Source organism: Nomascus leucogenys, chromosome 1a, assembly GCF_006542625.1.
Source record: "Nomascus leucogenys isolate Asia chromosome 1a, Asia_NLE_v1, whole genome shotgun sequence".
Taxonomy (NCBI): domain Eukaryota; kingdom Metazoa; phylum Chordata; class Mammalia; order Primates; family Hylobatidae; genus Nomascus; species Nomascus leucogenys.
Window position 1 is genome coordinate 35586971 of NC_044381.1, and position 26409 is coordinate 35613379.

The following is a 26409-nucleotide window of genomic DNA, read 5'->3' on the forward strand; positions in this document are numbered from 1 at the left end:
CATTCTATTTTTGACATATATACTATAGGCAGTGCCTACTCTCACCCTACTCCAGCCCCATCCTCCTGCACAGCGGATGGCTGCAGGGTGGTCTTTCAGTGTGGCTGGAGGCGCACATAGACTTTGCTGGTCAAGGGTTCATAATGCTGGGTTTTCACTAAGATCTCCACAGTCCCAGGCTTTGAATGATTCATTCATTAACTTATTCAAATGCTCTTTGTGTCCATTTAGTGCCATGTCAGATGCTGGGGAAACATGGATAAATAAAAACGGCTTCCTGCCCTCAAGGAACCCACAGTGATGTGGGAGCAGGGAAGTAAGGAGGCATTGAACTGATCACCAGTGACAGGCTCGATGCTTACTAATCCTTAGAGTAGGAATTGCCCTAATTTACAGATAAGGAAGACAAGAAGTCCCTCTCTGGGACTCAGCATCACCACCTTTGAAAGGAAGCAGTTGGACTGCACTGATTGTTCTCAGCCTTGGCTGCATCTTAGACTCTACCCAGGAGATTTTCAAACCTGCTGGTGTCTGGACCTTATCTCAGATGTATGAAGAATCCCTGAAGAGCTGGAGGACTGGGCACAGGCCCCCTTGGAATCCCCAAAATGATTCCAAGGTACTGGAGGCCTGATGACAACCAAGGTCCTCATGACATGAGCTCTCACATTCTAATTTCCTGAAAAACCCTCTTCTAGCCCTTCCACAGACACGTGCAAAATGGATGAATGAAGGAGAAGGGTGGAGAGGGAGGGTGGGAGGGGCCCTCAGCTCTTTTGAGTAAGGCCACAATTTGGAGAAGGATGCTGGCACTGTTCCTTTGCCTGTTGTCATTTGCTCCTTTTGGGTTAGAGACACAGCAGTAATAGACAAGGAAGGGTGGGCTTAGCGTTCTCATATGCTGTTGCAGAGAGTATAAATTATTATTGCCTTTCTGAACAATGCAACAAAAGCCTTAAAAACGGGCATGCACTAGACCCAACTGTTTGTTTTAGGAAATTGTGTTGTGCTAGGAAATAATTGCAGAAGTAGTCAAATACAAAGCTACAAGACTACGACCGTCACAATAGTGTTCATAATAGTGAGCAATGAGAAACAGCCTAAAAGTTTAATTACAGGACAACCAAACAGTGAAATACTATTACAAACACAAAAAATATTAGAGAAGAGTATTTAATGTTCCAGAGAAGGTGTCTAGATGATTGTTAAGGAGGAAAAAGCCATCAGCTAAATACTAAATGCAATGTACAGAATGTTCTGTTCATATTATGATCTATGTGCATACTTAGGGGTGGAAAATAAACTTGAAACACAGTCCATCAAATACTAGCAGAGTTTATCCTTGAGTCACAAGATAATATGTGATCTTTTTAAACTACTCTTTTTGGCCCTAGTTTTCATAATAACTATGTATTATTTTTATTACCAATTTTTTTAACGTTATTGAAAAAATGAATCTCTTACAAACACTTCTCACATCCCTCTGCCTCTCCCATCTCCTGGTGGAAATGGACATCCCTACTTTGGCAGTGCAGATGCTTGCTTACGCTGTGTTAGGAAACTCAGGACAAGCTCCTTAGCATGCAAGCCAGCTTCCACACACTGTCTCTACTACTGGACTATGAGTCCCTCCGGGATAGGCACTGAGTCTAATGCGGCTCTTCAGCCATCCTGCCACCCACTCCAGAGTGTGCCTGGGACAGCAGGAAGCCAGGAATAATAGGAGGAAGACAGACATCTTTAAGAGTAGCCATAATACAGAATAGACAGACCATTTTGAAGACTTCAACAGAAATTCCCTTTGGGAGGAAGCTAGTCACAAAAGACTGCCTAGATGGGAGGGGGGTTTTAAGCTGGGTGGCATTTGAGTCCCTCGGTGATGGGAGGAGTAACCCTAGAGAGGCCTAAGGCCAGACTGTTGCCTGCAAGCCAGACTCCAGCCAGGCTCTCCAAACCCAGAAAGGGGTTCCCTGGCATCTAAGGTCAGGGGTCCTGGTCACTTGAGAAAGATACCAGGGCCCTCAGAATAGTTTTTTGCCCTGTTCAGTCCTTTAAATCACCCATGGCATGCAACAAATATGAACTGGAGTGGATTGGATTTGGTTGAGTTGGGATGGATTGGGTTGGATTGGATTAGGTTGAGTTGGGTTGGGTTCAATTGCGTTGAGTTTGATTGGGTTGTATTGGATTAGGTGGGTTGAATTGGATTAGGATGAGTTGGGTTTGATAGGGTTGGGTTGGGTTGAGTTTGGTTATAATGGGGCTAAAGAGTGGGCTGCATTCATTAGGTGACTGGGGCCCCCTGTCTCTCTCATTAGATGTTGACTGGGATCCGCTCTAACCCTAGACTTTTCCTCTCTGTAGTTTGGATACAGCAGAAGAAGGTAATCAGCCAGCAAACCTGGCTCCTCCCAACACCTCTGATACCACCTCAGCTCCTCTGGGTGCTTTGTTGACAGCAATAGGTCATACCCCACAATCTGATGCTCTTTGAGGTCTTATTGGCTTATCCATTCTCCACACTAGACATTAATGCTTTAAACTGAATCTTATTGTAAGATTGCCTCCTTTTTACAACCCTCACCTACCCACTACCACTGGTATGCTCCCATTATCTAATCATATCACGCAGAAATTATGGAATAAGCTAACCTATACTAAAGAATTCGTGGCTTAATGAAGGAGGCAGGCAGGGGTAACTTCTCTTACCAGACTGTAAAACACAGCACAAAGTAACAATCATCAAAATTGTATGGATTTAAAATGACATACACATATTAGCACAAGAAAGTGATCAGTAGTACAGATGTACCAGAAATAAAAGTATACCATTAAAAGAAAAAATATTATATGATAAGATATCATACAACAATGATGGGCAGCACAATGATGGGGCAATAGCTCACACTTCAATTAGTACTTTGGGGAAACCTGGGGACCACTTTGGAAAAGAACTGGCTTTAGATTATACCTTAATCTCGCCAGGTGTGGTGGCTTATGCCTGTAATCCCAGCACTTTGGGAGGCCAAGTTGGGAGGATTGCTTGAGCCCAGGAGTTCAAGACCAGCCTGGGCAACATAGTGAGACCCTAGCTTAAAAAAAGAGAGATTATATCCTAATCTATGGTTCATTTTAAGTGGTCAAGCAGTAGATATTAAAAGAAAACTGGAAAATCAACTTACATATTTAGCTAGAAGAAAAAAGATAAATGCACAACTTTTGACAAACTGAGGCAATCAGGAATAAGATGAGTAGAGAGAAGCTGGAAAATAAATTTTTATCCAATTAATGTAATAAGAAAGATAAAGAGCAAATTAACATTAGTGTGAATTCCAGCCTAACTAGTTATTACACTATTGAAGAAAACGACAGCCCTATAATGTTCCCTGAGTACTCAGTCAAGGTCACCCTACAGCTGACAAAGCCATGGAAGAATTGGGATGACTTATGCACCACAGAGAATATAGTAAATTGGTGCATTAGACCACAGGCTAGACTAACCCCTTCATTCCTTCTTTGATTCATTGAAAAAGTATGCTGAGTACCCACTTCATGCCAGTCCCTGCACCTGGGATCCCTGTTCCAGGATTCAGAGTTGGACAGGCCCATCCCTGCCTCGTAGAACTTCCCATGTAGCAGTTAGGGAGGCAGGCAACTAATCAGCAGTCACAGTACAGTCTGAGAAGCCCCAAGACCAAGAGATGCTCATGATGCCTGGGAGAGGAGAGACAGCTTCCCAGAGCAGAATCTTAAAAGGATGATTTGGGGGTCGCCAGGTACTGTGCGGGAAAGGCATTTTTAAAATGGTACTGGTAGCCAGGTGGAGTGGCTCACGCCTGTAATCCCAGCACTTTGGGAGGTCAAGAAGGGCGAATTGCTTGACGCCAGGAGTTTTAGACCAGCCTGGGCAACACAGCAAAACTCTATGTCTACAAAAAATTTTTAAATTAGCTGGGTGTGAGGGTATGTAATCCAGCTATTCAAGAGGCTGAGGAAAGAGGATCCCTTGAGCCCAGGACTCTGAGGCTTCAATGAGCTAAGATTGTACCACTGCACTAGAGCCTGGGCAACAGAGAAGACCCTGTCCCAAAAAATCATAATAAAATAAAAATGGCACTAGCCTATGCAAAAGCACAGATGTGGGATGTTGCATGTCCCATTCAGAAGCCTGCCAGTGATTTGATGTGAGCTGAAGTCCATAGGTACTTAGTGTTAGTGGAGGAAGGCAGGGTCCCCTGGGGCCAGGAGCATGACTCCATCTCAGGTACAATGAGAACCCAGCGAGAGCAATTAAACTAGGAAGCATCATGACTGAATAAGAAAAATCTATCTAAATACATAGTAAGAACTGTCCAACCAGTTCTGTTCTTTGATGGGTGAGTTCATTGGGGGGAAGTATTGTCAAAGGAAATAATCCAAAAGAAAAAGGTCTTTTGTCTGAAGATGTCCCAGCAGCACTATTTATAATAATGACAAATGGCTAAAGTCCAGCTCTGGACAAAGTGGCCAGCTCTAGACAATTGTCCTTTGGGAGATGGAGACTACAGGCCAAGGAGGCAAAACTTCAGGTGTGACTTCTACCCACATCTCTCTCACTCAGAAAAGCACGTCAGACTGCCAGGGAGCAAGAGTGGGGTGGTTAGAGGGAAGTTCTGCACTGCTCTGATTCATATGCTTCCCATTAAATCAGTATTTCTCCAGAGAAGATAGTGGCCAAGTAGTACTTGAAAAGATGTGCAATGTCATTTGTCATCAGAAAATTGCAAATAGGCCAGGCACAGTGGCTCATGCCTGTAATCCCAGCACTTTGGGAGGCCGAGGTGGGCGGATCATGAGGTCAGGAGTTCAAGACCAGCCTGACCAATATGGTGAAACTCCATCTCTACTAAAAATACAAAATGAGCCAGGCACACCTGTAGTCTCAGTTACTCGGGAGGCTAAGGCAGGAGAATCGCTTGAACCTGGGAGGTGGAGGTTGCAGTGAGCCAAGATGAGCCACCAACTCCAGCCTGGGCAAGAGAGTGAGACGCTGTAGAAAGAAAGAAAGAGAGAAAGAGAGAAAGAGAGGGAGAGAGGGAGAGAGGTAAGGAGGGAGGGAGAAAGGAAGGAAGGAAGGAAGGAAGGAAGGAAGGAAGGAAGGAAGGAAGAAAGGAAGGAAGGAAGGAAAGAAGGAAGGGAGGGAGGGAAGGAAGGAGAAAGAAAGAAAGAAAGAAAGAAAGAAAGAAAGAAAGAAAGAAAGAAAGAAAGAAAGACTGCTAATAAAAACCACAATGAGATGCCATTTTATATCCACTAAAATGGCTATAATTTTAAAAACTGAAAACTCAGTCATAAAAAGGCATGAAGTACTGACACATGATACAACATGAGTGAACCATGAAAACTTTAGGTTAAATGGAAGAAGTCAGACACAATAGGTCATATACTGTATGATTCCGCTTTCATGAAATACCTAGAATAGCCAAGTCCACAGAGGCAGAAAGTAGTTTAGTGACTGCCTGAAGCTGGGAAAAGCGGGGAATGGGGAGCAATTGGTTAATGGGCGTAGAGATTTCTTTTGGGGTGATGAAAATGTTTTGGAACTTGATGGAGACGTTGATTGCACAATATTGTGAAGGTACTAAATGACACTGAATTGTACACTTCAAAATGGTTAATGTTATATAATGTAAATTTCACTTCAATAAAAAGTAAGTCTGGATATCTAAATGGTCAATGAACATATGAAAAGGTGATTAACTTAATAATTAGGAAAATGGAAATTAAGTCTACAGTAAGATCAAATATGCACCCATTAGAAATGCTAAAGTTAAGCTCAGTGACAAGACCAAGTCCTGTTGAGGATGTGAAGAAATGGAGACCCTCATTTCTTGGTAGCTGTGTAGATCTATACAACCATTTAGAAGACATGCTGGCATTGTCTACTCAGTTGGGGGATATGCACACTCTGATTCAGCACTCCGCTCCTAGGTATAGAACCAACAGAAATTCATGCACATGTGCACTGAGAGAAATGCACAAGAATGTTCAGAGTGACACTATTACATTAGCCCAAAATGGAAACAACACAAATGTTGGAGAAGAATGGATAAGCAATATATGCTATGCTAATGCAATGGAATATTGTACAGCAATGGCAATGAACTGCAGCCACATACAGCGGCGTGAATAAATCTCAAAAACTTATTCATTGAAAGAATCAGACACCAAAGAATAGATTCTGCAGGTAAAAAGTTCAAAATTGAGTAGAACTGAACTTCAGAATTTTGGGATACACACTTAGATAGTAAAGCTAATTTTAAAAAGCAAGAAAGTGATGACTATTAATGTCAAGGTAATGGTTACCTCAGAGAGAAAGAAGGGAAAATAAAACCACAGCAAAGGGGTTCAGGAGAGCTTCTGGGGATTATCCTGTATCTTCATCTGGATTACATAAATGTTTGCTCTGTGATAGATCATTGTACTGTACCTTTAGCATGAACTTTTCTGAATGGATGTTGTATTTCACAATAAAACAGTTTAAAGACAAGCAAATAATTTGCAACCATCAACACTTTATTAGCAAGAACAAATTACTTGTGACACCACCATCTCTACCTGGACAATAGCCCCCTTATCTTCTAAAATACTGGGTATTCCAATGACACTGAAACTTTACCAGGAAAAGGAAGGATTGGTGCTGTCCTTCAGCTCAACCCTGACCACTGGAGGTACAAGAGGCCATGTGGGTGACACCCACTGACAAGTGTCTCTTTAAACAGGATGGTGTAGGAGGATGGAGTTGGCTGCACACAGGACACTCTGGATAGTAGATGAGAAGAGCTCAGGAAAAATGGCATTACAGTTGTCTGTGGCCCTTTCTTTCTTCCTGTGAACTATGACCCCCTTGGGGCAGCTCTGTGCCCAAATCCTTTCTGTACCCAGCCAGCATGAGGGCCAGCACAGAATCGGCTTGTTGAACTAAACTATATGAAATGATCAAACCTCACACTAGAAAAATATTATTTTGTTTTGTTTCCCAACATTTTAAATTAGGACTACAGAGATGAGTGACTCTTGCCTCTCCACTTCATAGATGGGAAAACTGGCTCAGAGTGGGAAGAGCAACTCATCTAAGTTCATGGAGGAAGTCAGTGATTGGAACCCAGGTTTTCCAATACCTGAACTTGTGCTGTTTTAGGGAGTGCAGGATATCAGGAAGTTTACAAAGACCCACTTTTTAAGAGATCAACTATCTGCAAAAAAACCATATGCCTGTATTCTACCCCTACCTGAGGAGCCCTGTCCTGGGCCCACAGTGGCATTCGGGGATGGTAGGGAGAGTCAATCCAGAGGCCTGGAGGTGCAGGCGGAACTCTGGACCCATTTTCTGAGAGAATCAATGCCCTAAGAGGCCGGCAGCTTTTAAGTTGTGAGCTGTGTGCCAGCCCTGTACCAGGCTGGCTAGGAACCCCACCTTGAAGCCCCACCAGATCTGGGGCTTAGATGCTCTGGGAAAATGCATTCTTTTATTTAAGAAGCAGCTTTATTGAGGCATAGCTTACATTCCATAAAATTCACCCATTTTAAATGTATAGTTAGATTATTTTAGTAAATTTATAGAGTTGCACAACTACCACCACAATCCAGTTTTAGAACATTCCCCAAAAAGTTTCCTCATGCCCCTTTGCAGTCAATCTCTGCTTCTGTTTTCTGTCTCTGTAGTTCTGCCTTTACAGAAATCTCATATATAGGGACTCTTACAATGTATTTCTTTTTAATGTCTGGCTTCTTTTACTTAGCTAAATGGTATTAAGGTTTATCCATGTTGTTGTAGCATTGATCAATACTTCATTCCTTTTTATTGCTGAGTAGTATTCCATTAAATGGATACACCTCATTTGTTTATCTATTCACCAGCTAATGGTGAATTTAACTTTATTTCCAGTTTTGGCCATTATGAATAATGCTGCTATGAACATATATATGAGTTTTTGGGTGGACATATGCTTTCCTTTCCCTTAAGTAGATACTTAGGAGTAGAAATGCTAGATTGTAGGGTAAGTATATATTTAACATTTTAAGAAACTGTAAATCGTTGGGAACATGTATTTCTGCTCATAATAGCCCACCTACAAACATGCTTTCAGAAGCCACCCCACTTAAGCATACAGCGTAGTGGTTACAATTACAGATTCTGGAGTCAGACCCTCTGGGCTCAAATTGTGCTTATATTACTGAAGGCTACATGCCCTTGGGCAATGACTGTTCCTGTTTCCTCATCGGTAAAAGGGGATAAGACATGGGGTTGTTGTTATGATTGACTGAGCTCATTCATGGCAGGGCACTTAGAACACTGCTGGTTCATAGTGCTATGAAGTCTTGGCAATTGTTTTTTATAGCCAGTTGAGCAGTGGCCCTATAGAAGGAACAGCACCAGCCCTGAAGTTCACAGACATGAGAGGGCTATTATGGATCTACCCAGTTACAGTCATGTGGCCTTGAGGAAGTCACATCCCCTCTGTAAGACAGAGCCCAATTTACTTCTCGGCACTGCTGAGTGATGATTCCAGGGATGTGGTGAAGGTGACATTGTGCTTTGAAGACTGCACAATGCCAGGCAGATGCAATGGACTCACGTTACAATTGTGACATTCAGATTGTGGGGCTCATTGGAGACCATGGAACCCCTAAAGCTTTCTCCATCCGTGAAGCTCCTCTAACTACACACTAGGATGGTTAAGAGCAAGGACTCTGGAGTCAGACTCTCTGGTTCAAATCCCACCCCAGCCACTTAGAAGTCTTGTGACTTTGGACCTCTGTTTCTTCATTTGAAAAACAGAGATAGTAACTGTTCTCAGTTCCCACCTCCTGGAGTGGTTGTAAGGATTGGAGGAATGAAATATGAACATGTTCACACCTCCACCTGGATATACAAAGTGTTTTACAAGTATTAGGGATATTAAATTGCATTAAAGATTCAGTTTGCAGGAGGATAGTTTACATTTTTAGGAATCGTTTCATATCCCCAAAGGGGCACTGAAAACCCATCAGTTGCAAATGGCCCTCCTTAGACCCTTCTCAGCTCCTGAAGGTTTGCTGGCCCTCCCTTTTTACATTATAAATGGGAATAGGACTTCCTTTGTGTTAGAAACAACAGCCCTGACACTGAGGGATCCCAGCGACACACACAGGAGGAGAAAGAAACACCAAAGTTCCTATCCCCAGATCTGTCTTCCTTTTGGGAAACTGGAAGTTGCAGCAAAGTTCACAAAAGACGATGGAACCCAAATTTGGCCTCTGCCACTGAGTTGGCAGGGCCCTATATCATATGCAAAATTGCAACTTTCTGACATGAGCCATGGGGCTGAGAAGCTAAAACTATACTCCAGCTGCCCTTTGATCTGCAATAAATGCCAGGCTGGAAGCTCTGGCAGGAAAAGCTATCATCGGATTTGGGTCTTGTTGCCCAGGAGACAATGGGCTGTCTTGGGCTTCTTCAGGCAAACAAAGAGTTAACCCAAGGCCACCTTCTCAATCCCGTTTCCTTTGGGCCGACTAGAGGTTGTTTCCTAGACTTTCTGCTCCCTTATTCAATTGAAGCTGTGTACTAATCCCCCAAATTCAAAGGGGAAGAGGTCAGAAGCTATAGAAAGCATGGTTCTTCTGCAAAACTGCATGGGGAAAGAGCTGAGCAAGGGCAAGAGCCTACAGACCTGGATTCAAGTCCTGGCTTTTGGACTGGCCACTTTCTAAGCTTCTCTCAACCTCAATGTTATAAAAATACCTGCATTGTGATGGGATTAATAGAAGCCCAAACCTCAGCACCATGCAATATACCCTTGTAAAAAACCACACATGACCACTCCCTGAATCTAAAATAAAAATAAAAATACCTGCATTGCTTTTCAACACATAGTTACTGCAAGAATCAAGCAGTAATTTCTATCAGTTATTTTGTGCCTAGTATGTAGTGGAATCATGGAAAGCACATTATTTCTAATTTCTCTAATATTCACAGCTTTCTAGGAAGGTAAAATGGTCTAATTAATCGCCTTTTTCAGATGGGGAAACTGAGGCACAGAGCGATGAAATCATTGCCCAAGATCACTCAGCCAGCCACAGTTCAAACCCAGGCAGTCAGACCTTAACCGAGGCCCATTTTAACTTAGGTCTACTTTAACTTATATCTTACTATTCAGCCAACCGCCTGAGTTCTGCTGGAGAAACTGAGGCCCGGGGAACGGAAGGGATCAGACCACTGGGCTTCCAGGCAACAGCTCTTTCCACCACCGGTGGAGCCACTGCGCATGATAGACGTGACCGCTTAGGTAACTCAGAGCTGGGTTAAGCATCCGAGCAATTCAGTTCCGTTATTTCTTGAGCAGCAAAAGCCCCAGATGTCCCTCCCGGTGTTCATGCTTCTCACCTGTGTGAGGACAGGCACCAGACCTGCCCTTACCAGAAGCCAGCCAGCACGCACAACCTAAGCGCTGTCGCTGGGTGCGCTGAGGCTGTTGGCGCTGGCGCTGTTTCCAAAGTCCCTCTCTGCCTAAGATTGGAGGCTCCGCACCCAGCTCAGACATCTCGGGTGCCCAGACAGCGCTCCAACCGCCCCAGCTGCCCAGGGATCCCATTCACAGCTATAACCCCTGCACTGCCAGGAGGTAGCCGCCCGCGGGACCGCCAGTGCGCACGGAGTGGCAAGACTCCCTTTTATGTCCAGGAATGAGGCACGCATCGCAGCCGCGTCCGCCGCCAAAACCGACTTCCCCCACGGGCGCGGAGGCAGCCGGTGCCACCCTCCGACCAGGTTGCTTACCTGTCGCAGCGCGGGTCTGGGTGACGGCAGGGAGGGGCGTGGAGACCGAGAGCAGCATCAGCAGACACCAGCACTGCCCGTTGTTCCTCCTGCAAGATGTGCCCGAGGGAGAAAAGGTGAGGCGGGCAAGAGTATTGGAGGGGCCCAGGACGCGAGGAAGCAGAGAAGCGGGTCTTACCTTGGTGCCATCTCGCGGGTCTGCGGAGCCCCAGAAGGCGCGCGGCGAGTCGAGCAGAGCGTTGGAGCTTAGCGGAGGACGAAGGGTCGCTGAGCGCTGGCCGCCGCGCTCGCCCTTCCTGCAGGGAACAAAGGCGGCGCTCGGCAGCGGCGGCGGCGGCGGGCAGAATCCCGGCTCCCGGCCCGCGCCCTGAGTCACCGGCGCTCTGAAACCCGACTCCGCCGCGCCCTGCGCTCCCCCGCGCGCTGCGCCCCACCTCGGGCAGCGGCGGCGCACTCACTCCTCGGGATACCGGCCGCCCCGGCCGCCTCCCCACGCCCCTTTCCCGCTGGACCGACGTGCGCTCCCCTCTGCTGCCTCCGCCCGCGGCTGCCTTATGTAACCTGCGAGGAAAGCCCCTCGCCCGCGTTCGCTGGGGCAAGCGGGATGGGCTCCCTCCGGCCCTTAAGTCTGTCCTGTCGGGGCTGACCCGCAAGAAAGCACTCTTTCACAGCCGCCGAGGGAATCCTCTCCACAGCCCAGGGAGGCTGGAATCAGTGATTTCCTTATATGATGGACAAGGAGACTGAGGCTCGGAGAGGTGGAGCGTATGTCCCAAAGTCCCAAGCTGCACTGAGCTCCTAGATGCTGTGACCCACCCTGCACGCCTGACATATGGACCCACTTGAATGCCCAGGAGTGGACCTGCCTGGGGGCCATAAGTGATACATACAACTAAATGCAGCAGAGATAGTCCTAATGAAAGTTTTTAATATACTGGATTCCAGGGCTTTCCTCCCTGTCTATACCTTGCCTGCCCTCTTCATCAGAATGTAAGCTCCAGGAGGGCTTATCTGTGCTTTGTTCCCTGCCTAAAACAGCTCAGGTAGTAGGAGATGCCAATAAACGCTGGATGAATGAAGGAGCACAGTCTTGAGTGAGGCATCACATGAGGCCCTGTGATGAGATGTGGGGGACATGAACCAGGCTCAGCCTCCAAAAGCCCTCAGTGGGAGTGAGGCGGTGCAGGGCAGACTAACTCATTTGTGCAGAGCTTATCGCAGGGCACTGGGTAAACCCTCAATGGTCGCTTTTTATTATTAAGATTACCACCCGGCACATAGTGTGAGATCTTCAAGTGAGAAGAGGCACCGCTGAAGTTGGCTGAGACCTGGACAGCTCTGAAGCCAGGCAAACACTAGGAACCTCTCTTCCTGACGGACCAAGTAGCCACAGTGGGCCGTGGCTCTGTGGTCAGTTCCAGTGTTTGATTCAGTTCCACTTTAGAGGACGGGTCACCTCTTGCCAAGTGATTTAGCCTTGCAGAGGAGATGGCATGGGAATGGAGATAGCAACTAATGCTTACTTGGTGTGGATTATGTTCCAAGCCCTGTGCTAAATGCTTTAGCTGTGTTATCTCATTTAATACCCACAACGGCCATGGAAAGGTGATACTGTCATGATCCCCATTTCATAGATAAGAAAGCTGAGGTTCAAAACATTCCAAGGCTAATGAATGGCAGATGCAACACCCACGCTCCTCTCTACTCAGCCATGCTGCCTGCTGGTAAGCAAGAGGGTTAGACTCACTCTCCACCCTCAAGAGCAAAATCGCAGTGGAGACACAGAGCACTCAGATATGAAAGGGTTTATGCCAGCCTGGGCGGTGAGGGCTCAGAGGAGGGATGGTTGGCCTGGAGATCAGGAGTCTGGGTTCCATTCCAATGCTGGCCCTGGCTGCAGGGTGAAGTTGGGCAAATCTTGCCCTTGGTCTGGTTTTTTATTTCTCCACCTGGATAATGGACACAACTACCTTGATTTGAATGGTGGCTGTGAGTCCCTTGATGGGACCACCTACTGGTACACCACAGTGCTTTCTGTCCGTTGGATTTTGGCTTCTATTATTAGAGGTTGTGGATATTCTCATCGGGGCTGCAGCCTGTGGAGGGGGGCAACTGGCAAGACAGAGGGGGGACCCTAGATGAACCTCTTAAGGGATTAAGGCTCCAGCAGCCAAAGCAGCTCGAGAGCCAGGTTGGCCTCATGTGGAGCTAACACATAAGGCGAAGTGCATCCCAACAAAATTGTCCACTTGAGGCCTCTTTCCTAATCTGTTCACATTCCCTGTGAATGTAAATTCTCTCCCACTTGCAGCCACTCTGTGATGGGCCTAACCTTATTTTATTTTGATTCACTAACCATAGGGAATTTGCTTTTGTAATTCTATATTTCTCTATTGTTTGTAAAGTACCACATTAACTAGGAATATAATTGACTTTCTTAGAACTATATTTCTATACTGCTTAGAAAAACCACATCAGTTATGGCTACATAGTAGATCTAGGGTTCTGTTTGACAGTTTTAAAACCAGAGATTGTGAACTGGCAGCCATGGGCTCAATTTTGTTTCATTTTTGGTATTGGTTTTTGTTGTTGTTTGAGATGGAGTGTCTCTCTGTCACCCAGGATGGAGTGCAATGGTGGCTCACTGCAACTTCTGCCTCCTGGGTTCAAGTGATCCTCCTCCTCAGCCTTCTGAGTAGCTGGGACTATAGGAGCCCATCACCACGCTGGGCTAATTTTTGTATTTTTAGTAGAGACGGGGTTTCACCATGTTGGCCAGGCTGGTCTCAAACTCCTGACCTCAAGTTGATCCACCCATCTCAGCCTTCTAAAGTGCTGGGATTAAAGGCATAAGCCACCATGCCCAGCCTTCAATTTTGCCCATAGATATGTTTTATCTGGTCTGCTGGGTGTCAACCTCCAAATTAAATTGGCTAGCAATATTTGATAATTAGAAAATTGCACATTAAAATTGAGACTTCTGGATTCTTTTTGAAATTTTGGAAAACCTGGCAACATAGGGCCTTCATTCTCTGTGCCAACAATTGATTGGCATTGAATAGGGGCTGCTGCCTTCAGCTAAGGCAGTACTGTCCAGTTTGCCGCAATTCCCACCACCCCCTATTGTCCCCAAAACCAAAGCTAAGAATCAATTGCCCCTTATCACAGTTGCACTCTGCCTTTGCATATAAGAAAAAATGGAATAGGTTGAATGCTCATGTTCCTGTTAAAAATGGGTAAACAGAAGATAATGGGGAGAAGAACATGTTTAAAGAAAGATGGGGAAGAACATATTTCTACTTGTTTAATACACACATAAAGTGCGTACATTGAAAAAAATGAAAATGAAGGTGCCATTATGAAACAAACCTGGCCTGCTCAGTTACATATATAACCTGAAGGGTGAAGGCTTGATTGTGATCCAATTATCAGTCCAAGACACATATGCATAAGGCAACAGATTCCTTTACTACTCTTGCAGGGAAGTCCTGCGTGCACATTTCATATTTTGTTGGTTCTGTGTAACTGATGATACCCAATTCACTGGAATCTAAAAATGAAGGTCCCCAAAGCACACTTCTCCTCTACAAATGACTGGAAATAGACTCGTGTTAAGGTTGTTGATTTTGCACCTATTTCTCCTGGGAAGCCAGACCATGTTCATATTCAAGAGGGGCTCTCAGCTTGCAGCTTGTCCCTGAACTCAGACAGATGAAGAACAGGGAGGGTCTCAGGCCTGGGAGCTGAAGTGGGGGCCAAACGGTCCCAGCTGTGGGTGTGGGAGGGATGGGGCAGGAAGCCAAGCAAGGCATTTTACCTCCTGCCAGACAGTGTTTTTAAGGCTTAAGTGATTTCCTTCCATTCAATGTTACGTTGTAGAAATAGCCAAGAGGAAGCTTCGTGTCATACCCAAGCTGGTCTAAATTGTTTACCACCGTTCAGTGTAATCTGTGAGATTGGGATGTATGAAGACTGGGGATCTTATGTCCCAACTCTTGCAGGACTCGACTAAATTAATAGGCTGTTCCATTTTCCCATAATCTACCCAACATCCCTGATAGCTCAGTATCCAAAAGCATTCTCCATACTGTCTCAAGCAGCTGGAAGGGGCACAAGAAATCTGTGGAAATCATCTAAAACTTTGGTTTCTGAAGAAGTTACCAAGAATATAGTGCATGTCATTCTAGACCTCAGTTTATTCACTACATGGATGTAATGCCTCCCTTGTGGAGTTGTGGTGAGAACATCTACAGAAGGTAGTTAGAGCTTGCATATCATCTGATTTAATGTGCAGAAAAAGTGCAATAGATTTAACTAGCTAACTAGAATAGAATTTATTAGAATAACTAAAGAGATAGCTGCCTTTGGGATAACCAAGAGAAAATAATGACTGTTTAAGCCCACAACTACCTTCCAAGGAGGACTCATTTGTTCTGCTGAGCGTCTTGATGTGTTTGGATATGCAAAGAGGGGCCACGGGCTGAGACAAGAGTCATTGGTTCAACATAAGAGAAAATGATAGATTTGAAAATCTGACAATCCAAAAGGAAAAGAAAAAGGAGGGGGAATGTATCAGACACCTTTTATGTGCCACTACAACATCCTGTCCAGGTCCCCTCCATCTTGATCATTTATGTGCAGGGTGGCTGTCTTCCAACTGCCAGCACCTGCATCCCTTCACCTGAGCACTTTCTTTGGCCCCTGGAGCCTGCTCTGCCCACAAGCACAGAAGACCAGAAGTGCTGGGAAATTAATGGAGCAACCCCCTTCCCTAAGCAGCTCTCAATCAGTGATGGTCAGGAGCTGGTGGATGAGAATTTCAGCCCCCTTACCCAGCTGGTGGGAACACCCAGGCAGGCACACATTCTACACTTCTATCCAGAGTTTCCACAGGACTGAGCTCCGGTTTCCCACAGGAGTATTGTGCACTCACTCTTCATTGGCCGCCTCATTTCCCCACTCCCCTTCCAGTGCTTCTTAAGAAAACTGACCAAGTGAACTGCTGGCAGTGGAATCCTTGCCTCCAAGTCTTCTGCTGTGGGAATCCAAATTAAGACAGCTGCTTGAAATTCTTTTAGTCTCACCTGTCTCCAGGGTCTTTGGCCACTTGTTCTAACAGCAGTCCCCTTTGTGGAGACCAACTCTACCTGGACTCTCACCAACTTCAGTCAGATACAACTCACAGCCCCTGGCCTCATGTCCACATTGAGCACCTTTCACTTCCATAGCAGGGCTTCCCTGTTGATGCTAAGGCATGACATCCTCAGCACTATCCTTAGTGCCTGCAATGAGCAACCTGGAAGTGCAGTGCAAATAACACCCTGTGGGGCAAAATTTCAGCCAACAGAAGCCAGTAGATGTATTTTTTTCCCTTCCTTTTCCAGATGCACTGTGCCAAGAAAGTAATTTATAAGGCATCTCAGAAGATGGTCTCACAATGCTTGCAGAGCAGTCCGTCATGTCTAATGCCTCTTATTGGGCTCTTCCCCCTACCTCACCTCCCTTTCCTTTTCACTTCTGCTCTCTAAGATCACACTCCCTAATGCCATACAGGGACACAAGACTTAGCCTCAGATGCTACTATCTGAATAACCCAGGATGAGACAGGTGATGGAGCTTATCTCTCACCTTCTGACGGACTCATGCATCTTAGCAGAGTATCTAAGGCAATTGTCCCTTCCTGCTCACCATCTTCAGTTTGCATGATGTCACCAGTATAAGGGACCAGCAAGATAGTCCATGGCATGTTGGAATGACAAGGTCCTTATGGACTATATTATAACAAAGAGCTGTTATGATACTCCTGGGGCAAAACAGTGAATATATACTACTGTATTTGCCATGTAAAAGTGAACTGGTTTTTATCTTCCTTGTGATTCCACTTTGCCAGGTCACGCCGCATCCCATGCGCCAAAGGCTATGTTGGTATATTCCAGTAAAGATACTGTATTTGACATGGCAGCTGCAATGGATGCTACCATCTGGCCAAGTTTATGGAAATCCACTATCATCTGATAATAGATTTGGCTTTCTCAGGGGCCTATACAAGCTAATTAATGGAAATGTAATGGGATCTACCATACCCTGCATCATTTAAGTCATGATAGGGGTTCTAACCTCTGCAGTACTTTCTGAGAGGTGATTTTGCTTCTGAGCTACTATCTTGAAGTGGAGGAAAGGGGGTAGTTTCAAGGACTTCCACTTGACTTTTCCTACCAGACTCTACAAGTCAAGTTGCTAATGTAAGGGTTCTGCCAGAAGCTAAGACTATCTATGCCAATTATATATTTGAGATCAGGCCTAAAAAGGTCTATAAAGCACAAGTAAATTATGTGAACAGGTAGCCCAGACTCCCAGGTCACCTACTGCTTTGCACCAACACCCCTTCTTCAGTTCACACTTAGGGCTTCATGGGTGGTTTCCTACAACCAGTAATCAGTTAAGGAAAGAACCCAGGTTGCTTCACACATGAGCCTGTGTGATATGTCAGTGCTAGTTGAAATGAGCTGTTGCTGCATTGCAGCCTTCTCAAGGGTGGTCGCAAAGGACAATGGTGAAGAGAACTCCTCCCAGGGGGTAGAACTATGAGTGGGGCACTTGGTCAACCTCTTTGAAAGAGAGAGAAGTAGTATAGTATTATGATGTATGTAGATGCCTGAGCAGTGGGCAAATGTCTTTGATGTTGGCCAGAGGCCTGAAAGACAGGATTGGATGATCTGGGACCAGGAGATCTAGGGAAGCGTAATGTAGATTGACCTACAGAAATGAGCACATGTGTTGGTCTTTGTATCTCAATGCTCACGAGAAACCATCCACCACAGAGGAGATAATTCAACAGCCAGGTGACAGGGTGACTGATCCTGTGGATATCAGCCAGTCTCTCTCCTTGACTATCAAGGGGCTGACACAGAGAAGCCTTAAACAGTGACATGATGGCAGGGGTAAATGCTAAGCACAGGCCCAGCAGCATGGGCCCCATCCCTCTAAAGCAGATATAGCTGCTGACATTGATGAATGCCCAGCCTGCCAGCTGAAAAGACTGACACTGAGCCCTCAATATGGCACCATTCCTTAGAGATGCCAGCCAACCCTTTGGTGATAAGTTGATCCCCTCAGACCCTGTCCTGAGTATGTCTTCCTCTTCAGCATCAGTACCCAAATGGAAATGGGTTTGCCCTCCCTGACCAAGTGCCTTTGCCAGCACTGCCATCCAAAGACTTGCAGAATGTTGGATTTATCGCCATGGTGTCTGCACAACATTGCCTCAAATGAAGGGACGCATTTTATGGTAAAAACAGTGTGACAATGAGTGAATGATCAAGGACTCCATTGACTTGATCATGTAGCACATACCCCAGAAACATCTAGATTAATACAATGGTGGAAAGGCCTGTTAAAGGCTCAGCTAAGGCACCAGCTTAGGGACCACCTGGTGCCAAGCTGTGGGACTCTCCTCCAGAATGTGGTTGGGATAGTCACTGAATTAATTAATGGCCAATACATGTTGCTGTGTCTCCAAAAACTAGAATACTTGGGTCTGGAAACCAAGGAATAGTGGTGGAATTAAGTCCTTTTCCTCTCCCAGTGATCTGCTGAAACATTAAGCTCTGGTAGGGTAGAGGTGCTGGTGTTCAGCAGAAGAACTCCTCCAAAAGATACAATAAGGCCACTAAACTTGAAGCTGTGACCACCATCTGGTCACCTTGAGCTCCTCATGCCAGTAGGCAAGCAGGCAAAAAAAGAGCGACTGCATAAGTGGGGCTATTGAGCCCTGATGGCCACCGGGAGCCACAGTAGCAGCTACTTTATGGGACAGAGAAGGTATATCTACAATCCAGGGAATATCCTGTTGTATTTCTTAGTGCATGCATATCCTGTAATGATAGCAAATGGGCACATGAAGCAATCAAGGCGGCTAAGAGGTCTGACCCTTAAAGGATAAAGGTCTAGGTCACCTCACTAGGCTAGCAAGCCAAATCATCCAAAGTGTGGGCTGAGGATAAATGAAATCAGACTGGGTGGGGGAGGAGGGATATGGCACTAGCTACAGCTGAGGGGACTTTGGCTTGTTTCACTCTCCTGGCTAAAATCTTCTCAGAGATCTCAGTTGGCTATGATCTTGAAAGGGATTCTGTGACTGACTGGACTTGTACCCCTCTTCTTAGAAAATAAGTGATGGGAGGCCAAGATGGGATCACTTGAGCCCAGGAGTTCAAAACCAGCCTGGGCAACATGGCAAGACCCTGCTCCCCACCCCTTCCCCCACCACACACACAAGGAAAATAAGTGAGAACTTCATATTCTTTCAAAATTGAAGGTCCTATATGATAGCATAGGAACTAGATCTATTGGGAAGGCAAACCTAAGCAGTGCAGGGAGTAAACTACACCACACATCTCTAATGCACCACTTCAAATCCTCCAAACTTCCTGCCTCCAAGTGGTCATTCATTCCAGCCACAGCCATTGCTGCAGAGATCAACTCACCAGGGACTCCAATCAATTACGGGTAAACCTGGCAGTGCCTTCATTTATGCACAAAGTGTATAACTCTCACCTCCTACTTAGGGACTTCTATATTAATCCTGAGACATGAGATGCTGTAGGGTTCATTTAGTGCCCACACATAAGCAACTTGGAAATGCAAAGGAAATAATATGTGGCCAGCTTCTGAACAATGAGAGATGGAAACCAGTGAATGACTATTTCTCCCTCCCTATCACACATCAGCCACCCTGAGCAGCAGCTTCTCAAAAAAACGTCCCACAAGACTGAGGACTCATCTATATATAAGACCTTTTATTTGCTCTTCCTTCTTCCCTGTTTCTTTTCCCCCTCCCTCTTTCCTGGGACTGAACTTCATAAAGTGGCACAGAAGTCTTTGCCTCAGGCTCTGCATTTTGGGAAACCCAGCAAAAGGCAGAGCGGCAAGAGCTGATAAGCACCATCAAGATAGTGTGAGGCCAGAAGTTCTGTGTGATGAAGCAGCCAGTGAAATATTTCCAGCATGGGGGTGCCCCCAGAACCTAAGTCTAATGCTTGGTTTGCAGCTGTTTGCATTCCAGCAAATGGAAAGCCCTCCTGCAATGACCCTTCCCCCAGCAACAACAACAGCCTTCACTCAAGTTTACCCAACACACGAATGCTTTATAAAAATGGACTTTTGTGGATATCAACTGAGACATTAATACAATGTCTTGGTCAATAGAATAGAACAAAGGTTGCACACGTGGGATGCTGTGATGAGTTATAACCAGAACTCAGAAACAAGAGCCCAGCATCAGAGGTGAACATAAGAAGATTAGCTTTCTGGGAATGTGCTTGAATATTGAAAATGACTATGGGCTTCCAAAAACCACAGAATAGGGGGAGATAGAGGCCATTCCCAAGGGACAAAGGAGTCCCCATCCAACATCTGACAAATGAGCAATATAAAGTATCCAAAATCAGACAACAGGGGTTTAAATCCAGAGACTGTTCTTTACCAGCTGGAGCTGTACCCCTCTTCTTAGAAAATAAGTGATGGGGCCGAGTGCGGTGGCTCATGTCTGTAATCTCAGCACTTTGGGAGGACGAGGCAGGCAGATCACGAAGTCAGGAGATCAAGACCACCCTGGATAACACGGTGAAACCCTGTCTCTACTAAAAATACAAAAAAATTAGCTGGGCATGGTGGCGGGCGCCTGTAGTCCCAGCTACTCAGGAGGCTGAGGCAGGAGAATGGCGTGAACCCAGGAGGTGGAGCTTGCAGTGTAGATCACACCACTGCACTCCAGCCTGGGCGACAGAGCAAGGCTCCCTCTCAAAAAAAAAAAAAAAAAAGAAAGAAAGAAAAAAAAAAAAAAAAAAAAAAAAAAAAAAAGAAAGAAAGAAAAAAAGGAAAAAAAAAGAAAATAAGTGATGGGAGGCCAAGATGGGAGGATCACTTGAGCCCAGGAGTTCAGAACCAGCCTGGGCAACACGGAAAATGGCTCAGTCTCTGTGCCTCAAGTTTCATGAATTAAAAAATAGTAATAATACTAGAAAATTGTTGAATGTGTGAAATTAAATGACTCTGGCATATAACGCAGCACTAAACATTTTTTAATTTTATTATTATTTAATTTATTATTATTTAATTAAATTTATTATTATTATTTTTTTAAATAATAGAGGCCATTTATTTTTAATAAGAGGCCAATTATTTTTAAATACTAATAAAATAATAAATTTATTAAATAATAATAAATAATAATGTTTATTAGCATTAAATAATACAAATATCTGTCTAATACAAATAGAAGGCCCATATATACAGTCATAGAATATCAGATCTAGGCCAGGCACGGTGGCTCACAGCTATAATCCCAGCACTTTGGGAGGTCAAGGTGGGCAGATCACTTGAAGTCAGGAGTTTGAGACCAGCCTGGCCAACATGGTGAAACCCCATCTCTATTACAAAATACAAAAGTTAGCCAGGCATGGTGGTGTGTGCCTGTAATCCCAGCTACTCAGGAGGCTGAGGCATGAGAATCGCTTGAATTTGGGAGGCAGAGGTTGCAAAAAAAAAAAAAAAGAATATAAGAATATCAGATCTAGAAGCGTGCTCAGAGATCTTCAAGCCTAGCTTCCACTCATGCCCAGAGAGAAGAAGGGGATTGCCCAGGGCCACTGTTAATCCAGGGCAAAGCCAGAGCCAAATGTCCTGACTCCTATCCAATGCTCTTTTCTATGCCTTTTGGGCCTCCTGCTCAGTTTCCCCAGGCATTCAGGGTCAAGACCACTACAAATAAGGACAACTGGAAATGCATATTCCATGTTTATCATGCATCTTCAAGTCTCCGTATGCTCTGCTAAGCACTGCCCTAGAGGGTGTCACTCCACCAAACAGCATTGGTCAGCCACGGTTCAGACTAGTGTTTTTTTACCTGTGGCCCGCCTCCCTCAGAATCGTTCTGTGGAAAGCATGTTAAAAGTACAGATTTCTAGTCTCTACACAAAACCTATCAAATCAGAATGTCTATACGTGCGGGCTCGAGAATTGCAATTTTAAGAAGCTCCCTGGTCTTTCTTATGCACGCTGCAGCTTCACTGCCATTGACCTAAAGTTTCACACTTCTATTTCTCATGGCACCTGGTTCCTGAATTCTATCTTGGAACTTCTTGCATTAGGAAGAAATAGTATTCCAGCCTGGGGGTAGCCCCAGAATGTTTGAGACACCATAAGTCTAATGCTCTGTTTGGAGTCTTTTTTTTTTTTTTTTTTTTTTTGAGAAGTTTTGCTCTTGTTGCCCAGGCTGGAGTGCAATGGCGCGATCTTGGCTCACTGCAACCTCCACCTCCCAGGTTCAAGCAATTCTCCTGCCTCAGCCTCCCAAGTAGCTGGGATTGCAGGCATGCACCACCATGCCCGGCTAATTTTGTATTTTTAGTAGAGACGGGGTTTCTCCAGGTTTGTCAGGCTGGTCTGGAACTCCCGACCTCAGGTGATCCGCCCGCCTCAGCCTCACAAAATGCTGGTATTACAGGCGTGAGCCACCGCACCCAGCCTCTTTGGAGTTTTTAATACTATCTCCTACGATGATGCATGTACACTTTTTAGCTCAGACAAACTGCCAAGACCTCTCTTAGATAGATTTTCCCATTTGCCACACCCTTGGGAAAGCAAGAAAAAAATATATTCTGTTGAGTTAAGGCCTTTAGGATCCAAGATTTCAGAAAGAAAGCAGCCAAGAGCTAGAAGGAACCTTGTACCTGATCCCAAGCCCAATCCAACCAGAGGCTCTGCTGTACAAATTTATTTAATTTAAAGAAATAAGACAACTAAGGAACCTTCTAGGTACCATTTGACTACACAAGGAGGCCTGTCAAAGAGTTTGTGGGCAAAATGCCACACGTGTGGGCTGCTTGCCTTCCATTCTACTCCAGCTCCCTCATCAGTGCACCAGACAATGGTTGCCACTTCCACAGTATCTGTAAAGAAGGATGGGGCAAATGTAAAAAGTACTACATTTAACTGCTATTTTTGTCTCAAGGAGGATGAGAGTTGATAAATGTGTCCTTGAGATAAGCCAGAGAGGGCAGGACAGAAAATCTGTCCAAAGTGATAGTTTTTTTGGCTTTTTTTTTTTTTTTTCTGAAACAAGGTCTTACTCTGTCACCCAGGTTGGAGTGCAGTGGGGTGATCACAGCTCACTAAAGCCTCAACGGCTGGGGCTTAAGCAATCCTCCCACCTCAGCCTCCCAAGTAGCTGGGACTACAGGAATACGCCACCATGCCCAGCTAATTTTTAGATTTTCTTGTAGAGACAGGGCCTCCTTATGTCGCCCAGTTTGGTCTCAAACTCCTGGGCTCAAGCCATCCACCTACCTTGACCTCCCAAAGTGCTGGGATAACAGACATGAGCCACCACACCTGGCCCTGATAGGAGTTTTATCACAGATTAAGTCTTCATGTTCCCAAATGGCAGGGCCACACCTTACTCTTGAGAGTGGCCAGTGGTACAGCTGACAAAAAATACAGCTCTTCTCTGTTCCCCTTTATCTGCCTCATTGCCTCCTGCCCATCAACTGTTAGAAACAGCTCTGCTGGACATGACTGTGAAGTGTGGTCACTCGGAGCTGCCATAGGTTGTAGCTTCCTCTTCCCTCAAGCCTAGAGACTCAAGAATTTGCCACAGGTCAGTAGCATTCCTAGGGGGCACTTGGAAATATAAGGGTATGGGGAGTTTCTTTTGTCACAATGAATGCAGATGTTAGTGGCATTCGGCAGGCCAAGGATGCTAAATTCTGCAATGTAAGAGGCAGGCTACCTAACAAAGAACTAGCCCAGCAAAAATGCCAACTGCGCTCCACTGAGAAATGCTACCAGATTGTGGTTCTTAATCTTTCTTGACCGAGACCCTTGGTCTCACAATCTCAAAAACACATGTCTGAAACAAAGGTTTCGTGTAGCAATATTTGCCCATACTACATGTAACGCATTCAGATATTTTCTACTCTGTTGTGCTCCGTTATATTTTTTTAAAAAGGCTGATCAAAACCCGTTCAATAGATTTCATGATGCACAAACAGGCCACAACCCATGTTAGAGTGTGATGATTTCAAAACTCTCCATCAGCTCAAGAGGGTGGAAATATATGGAGTGAAACTCACCATAGGAATCGTTTGTCTGCTCTCACGCACACTACCTGACCTAAAAAAATCTCAGGGCTAAAGTGAAAGCCCCAGTGACTTCTAATGAGCTAAACCTGACTTGCTCTGTCTCCCACAACCAGATGGCCAGAGACAAACAATTGTGCATTGCTGAGGGCCGTGGTTCTTTCAGGGCTCTGCTCTCTGAAGCGGGTGGCCCATGTGTTTTGTATTTCCCCGAATGGACGGATCCAACCCATTCAAAGGCTCTTGCATCACAGTGGATGATGAAGCTAGCCACAATGGGAGTGGGGGCTGAGGACCTGGAATTAAGCCAAAAGGTCTTAAGTGAGTATTTCTCAGCAACATCGAGCCACAGCACCTTATGCCAGATGGGCAGCCCGGTTCTCCAAACCCATTGCAAAGTTCCCTACCCCACAGGCAAGCTATGTGGGTCCTAAAGAGACAGAAACAGCACAGGAATAGATGCTGCCCAGGAGGCTGAGGGCTGGGCAAGTTTCAAGGGGTGGAGCCTGTGGTAGTGGTTGGTGGAAGAAACAGCCACTCTTTGACCATGTCAAAGTCTTCATCACAAATTAAATTAATCTGATCCCTTCTTCCAACTGCTTCCTCCTAATAGTTTTACCATGCTCTTAACAACCACCATATCAACATGTTATTGTTTTTGTTTTTGTTTTTTTTTTGAGACAGAGTCTGGCTGTCGCCCAGGCTGGAGTGCAGTGGCGCGATCTCGGCTCACTGCAGGCTCTGCCCCCCGGGGTTCACGCCATTCTCCTGCCTCAGCCTCCCGAGTAGCTGGGACTACAGGCGCCCGCCACCTCACCCAGCTAATTTTTTTGTATTTTTAGTAGAAACGGGGTTTCACTGTGCTAGCCAGGATGGTCTCGATCTCCTGACCTTATTATCCGCCCGCCTCGGCCTCCCAAAGTGCTGGGATTACAGGCGTGAGCCACCGTGCCCGGCCAACATGTTATTGTTAAAGGGTTTAAAGACACCATGTTCAGAAAACGTGGTCCTCCCCATACCCTTCCATGGTTATTCCTCCCTAGCTTGGCTTATGCTTTTTCTGCTTCTCGGATTTTGTGGCTCAGTGTTCCCACATGTAGAGCCCTCATGTAAAGTGCTGCACATTCCCTCTGCCAGCAGCCTGCTGTCACCAAGGAGCCAGACCTCACCCCATTTCAAACCCTACCCCCACCACTCCAGGCCCTGAGCTAAACCTACCAGGGCTCCAGTTCTTAATGACTCATGAGATTTCGTAGGTTTCCCATCCAAAATGCTGACAAAATACAACCTTGGTGCGCACTGGCCTCTGTTCTTACAATCTAAACAAGACGCCGCTGGCCCACATCTGTCTGGACCTTTCCAATTCCCTCACTACTTACGTCACATGATTATCAAAACAGCCCCGGGAGTGTGGAAACAGACTCAGGGGTTAAGCAGCAAACGTTCACAAGGTCAGTTGGTTGATAAAGGGCAGAGCTGGAGCTGGAACTTGGGTCTTCTGGCCTCACATCCCATTTCACTTACACTTCAGGAAAGCACGCAGACTTTATTCACTTCAGCCACCTAAACTTGCTATCTGAGTGATCCAGGGAAAGCCACCTGAAGGGTTTTCACATTCTCATGAGCCCATGCGGGAGTACTGGGGGACTTCTCTGAGAGATGAAAGTTTCTAGCCACAAGGTGAGAGCAGAGAAATCTCAACACATCGTTGCTGATGTGGATGCCTGGCTGTTTGCTTGGGATCAGCTCCTCAGACCCCTAGTTCCAGTAGTTGCCTGTGGTCCATGAATAAAGAGGAAAGATCAGAGCTGGCTTTGTGGATTCTTTCTAGAAAAGCTCAGAAGTGTAGAACGTCCTAGAAAAGACTCTTCTCAAAAACAAATAAAGCGAAAATTAACTTTTTATATTTGTTTAATTTAAAAGGGCAAGCTTTAATTACTTAGAAAAGTATCAGAACAGCTACTTTTCTGTTCTGATACTGTTCTGTGACAAAATATGACAAATATTAATGTACTCTTATGACAAAATATTAATGTACATGTGTTACAAGGGAGTTTTTGAAGCCAAATTTCCTCTTTTTTGTTTGTGGACCTCATGAAATGGAACACCTACCTTCTTCAAAAGATACTTTGAAGCCGTAAAAATGTTAATATGCCTTGACTCAGTAATCCCCTTCTGGGAAGCTAGCCTAAGAAAATACCCTGAAATATGGAAAAAGCCATATGCAGAAAAATATTCATCAAAGAGCTGCTTAGTGAAAACCTGGAATCATCCCAAATATGCAAAAATGGGAAGGAGGGTAGTTAAGTAAATTACGGTATAAAGCTTGAAGAAATATTCTATAGCCCTTAAAAATGATGGGTATAAACTTTATGAAGGATTGTGGAAAATGCTTCTGATAAAATATTAGGGGAAATAGTCTGAAAAAATATTTAAACACACGTGAGTTGTAAAAACAGCAAGGGGACA

The 26409-nt window shown here is 45.3% G+C and overlaps 1 protein-coding gene across 1 annotated transcript in view; it reads right to left on the reverse strand.

The window, feature by feature from the left end:
- The window catches only part of COL15A1 (collagen type XV alpha 1 chain), a 132204-nt gene extending 120840 nt beyond the window's left edge, over nt 1-11364 (reverse strand). Inside the window, exons 1-2 of the mRNA XM_030794822.1 lie at nt 10980-11364; nt 10802-10890 (exon numbers count right to left, since the gene is read on the reverse strand). Coding sequence (XP_030650682.1) covers nt 10802-10890; nt 10980-10990 — 100 coding nt within the window. The 5' untranslated portion in view covers nt 10991-11364. The remainder of the gene's footprint in view (nt 1-10801; nt 10891-10979) is intronic.
- Nucleotides 11365-26409: the final 15045 nt, after the last annotated feature.